General features: G+C 53.1%; 2 protein-coding genes across 2 annotated transcripts in view; both read left to right on the top strand.

Annotated features, from left to right (window-relative positions):
• LOC125950479 (AP-3 complex subunit beta-2) overlaps positions 1-1,754 on the top strand; it is a 4,076-nt gene extending 2,322 nt beyond the window's left edge. Inside the window, exon 4 of the mRNA XM_049678507.1 lies at positions 1-1,754. This exon is cut by the window's left edge and continues 533 nt beyond it. Coding sequence (XP_049534464.1) covers positions 1-1,620 — 1,620 coding nt within the window. The 3' untranslated portion in view covers positions 1,621-1,754.
• Positions 1,755-1,790: 36 nt separating this feature from the next.
• The window catches only part of LOC125950483 (histone deacetylase complex subunit SAP18), a 1,119-nt gene continuing 409 nt past the window's right edge, over positions 1,791-2,500 (top strand). The window contains exons 1-2 of the mRNA XM_049678513.1: positions 1,791-2,004; positions 2,071-2,500. The exon at positions 2,071-2,500 is cut by the window's right edge and continues 409 nt beyond it. Of these exons, the coding sequence (XP_049534470.1) occupies positions 1,936-2,004; positions 2,071-2,451 (450 nt within the window). The 5' untranslated portion in view covers positions 1,791-1,935 and the 3' untranslated portion in view covers positions 2,452-2,500. The remainder of the gene's footprint in view (positions 2,005-2,070) is intronic.

Raw genomic sequence — 2,500 nt, 5'->3', positions numbered from 1 at the left:
TATCAGGATTTACCGACGTGGCCGACGGTTGCACCGGACAGTTCGGTGCGGCATGTGGAACAACCGACAGCGGTCGGATCTGGCGCTGGGGACGATTATCTAGGAGGCGGTAGAGGAGGTGATAGTCGTACAGGCAGTGGAAATGCCGCGTCCGGTGGAGGCGCAGATCGCCGTAAAAAGAAAACAAAATCGTTCTATTCGGGATCAGAGGACAAAAGTAGCACTACGACAGAGGGCGCTTCCTCCGCAGGATCGTCGTCGGATTCGGAATCCAGCTCGGGTTCTGGATCGACCTCGGGTTCATCTTCTTCCGGATCGGGCTCCTCGAGCGGTTCTAGCGAAAGTGGAAGCGGTAGTGAGAACAGTAGCGGTGGTGAATCATCAGCAGCCAGTGAGGATGAGGAGCAGCTGGGTGTGGATGGAGCATCTTCGAAGCGGTCGAACGCGAAAAACAAACATCGAAACGAGGAAGATCGATTCTCGAAAACGGCCTACAACGAGGTCGAGGGAATAAGCCAGTCGAAGCAGGAAAGCTCCACGGAGGATAGCGAGGAAGACAGCAGCAGTGATAGCTACGATTCTTCCACTTCCGGTTCAGCGTCTTCCGGATCATCTTCTGGAAAGAAGAAGCCTTCCAAGGTGTCTGCTGTCTCTTCTGCCAATAAGCCACAGTCGGAGTCGAAGAAGGGCCGCGATGTAAAACAGAAAGCATCATCAACGGTGTCAGCAGCAGCAACAGCACCACCTGCTAAAAGCAATCTCGATCTTCTGCTTGACTTGGATGATATTCCACCAATCGGTCCGGTAATGACCCCTTCGATGGGTGGCTTCCTCACGCCAATGACAGCCCCTGGTGGTGGTTTCGTTGCGGGGGGCGCATCGGTTGAGCTTGTCGGTCCCAGTTTCATTCCGTCCAAAAAGCGTGAGTTATTGAACAAAGTGAACGGTTTTGGGCTCGGCATCGAGTATCGGTTCGTTCGCGCACCACATTTGTACTCCTCTCGTATGGTTTCCGTCGAGTTGGTCTTCACCAACTACGGCAACGTGGAGCTAGTGGACATAGAGGTGGGCAAAAAGGCGAACCTGCCAGCGGGAGTAGCGGTGAACGATTTCGCGCCCATCAGTCGACTGAATCCCGGCCAATCCGTCGTGGGAATGCTGGGCGTTGATTTCAACGATTCCACCCAACCGATCGCGTTCGAGATAAGGTCGGGCAGTGGTACGAGCCAGGTGACGTTGAAGGCATCGGTCGGGGAGATGGTGCGATCTGTCGCCATCTCGGAAGCAACATTCGATGCCGAGAGAAGCAAATTGCGTGGTATGACCGAACATTCCTGTAGTCTAGAGCTAAACGAGTCGCTTTCGCCAACGGACAAAAGCCTTCAGAAGGCCGTGTTTGAGGCCAGTAACGTTGCAAACGTGGCTTTAAGCGGTGATGAGCCGGCTCAACGGTATTTGTTTGCCGGGCAAACGATGAGCTCGAAAAGTCTGGTGCTGATTGTGCTGGAGCAGAAAAAAGGATCCGCCGCTGCTGCTGACTATCTTCTTACCGTGAACTGTGAGAAGCTGGTCGTTGGGTCGATGCTTTTGAATGAGCTAAAGGCGGTGTTAAAGAAGTAAGGAAAGGCTGAAGTGTGGGGGACACTATTCCGAGCGGAATCCAATTATTAGTTATCGAAATATGTATGAGAAACTTTAAATGCGAAAATAAAATACTCCAACGTCTAATTCAAATCGGCTCGCTATGCCGAAGTACCCAAGTAGCCTACTTAAACCTTTTCATGGCGGCCAGAAGGTGAATGTCAAACGCGGACAGAAACAAAACAAAAATCCACCGCGATTTTCCGCCGCGAATTAAAATTCGTTTTCCTAATCACCATAAAGTGTTCTAATTACCGAGATAGTGTTCGCTAGTGCACCGTATCCGTACAAAAAATGGCCGGTCTCGAATCGATGATCGTGGAAGAAAAGCCACAGCCCCCGAAGTTGGTCGATCGGGAGAAGGTAAGCAAACGACGCGTCCACAACCGGCTTTTCTGCTGCGGGTCAACAAACTCCTCACCATTTTAGACTTGCCCGCTGCTACTGCGCGTATTCTGCTCGACCGGACGGCACCATTCGGCGAACGAGTACGCTTACGGCAAGGTACCGTCGAACGAGCTGCAGATCTACACCTGGATGGATGCGACGCTGCGCGAACTGACGACGCTGGTGCGGGACGTGAATCCAGAGACGCGTCGCAAGGGTACCTACTTCGATTTCGCCGTCGTCTACCCGGACCGGGGCTCCTCGTTCCGGATGCGTGAAATCGGCGTCACCTGTTCCGGCCAGAAAGGGGCGGACGACTCAAAAACGCTCGCCCAAGCCAAGTTCACCATCGGGGACTTTATGGACATTAACATTACGCCACCGAATCGTATGCCTCCTCCGCGGCGGCAGCGTCCGTATTAAGAGGCCAGAACATCAGGTCGCCCTCTCTGTAGGGTGTACATTTGCGAGA

This window comes from Anopheles darlingi, chromosome 2 (genome assembly GCF_943734745.1).
Source record: "Anopheles darlingi chromosome 2, idAnoDarlMG_H_01, whole genome shotgun sequence".
NCBI lineage: Eukaryota > Metazoa > Arthropoda > Insecta > Diptera > Culicidae > Anopheles > Anopheles darlingi.
The sequence above is the reverse complement of the archived record's forward strand: the minus strand, read 5'-3'. Positions and strand labels throughout refer to the sequence as shown.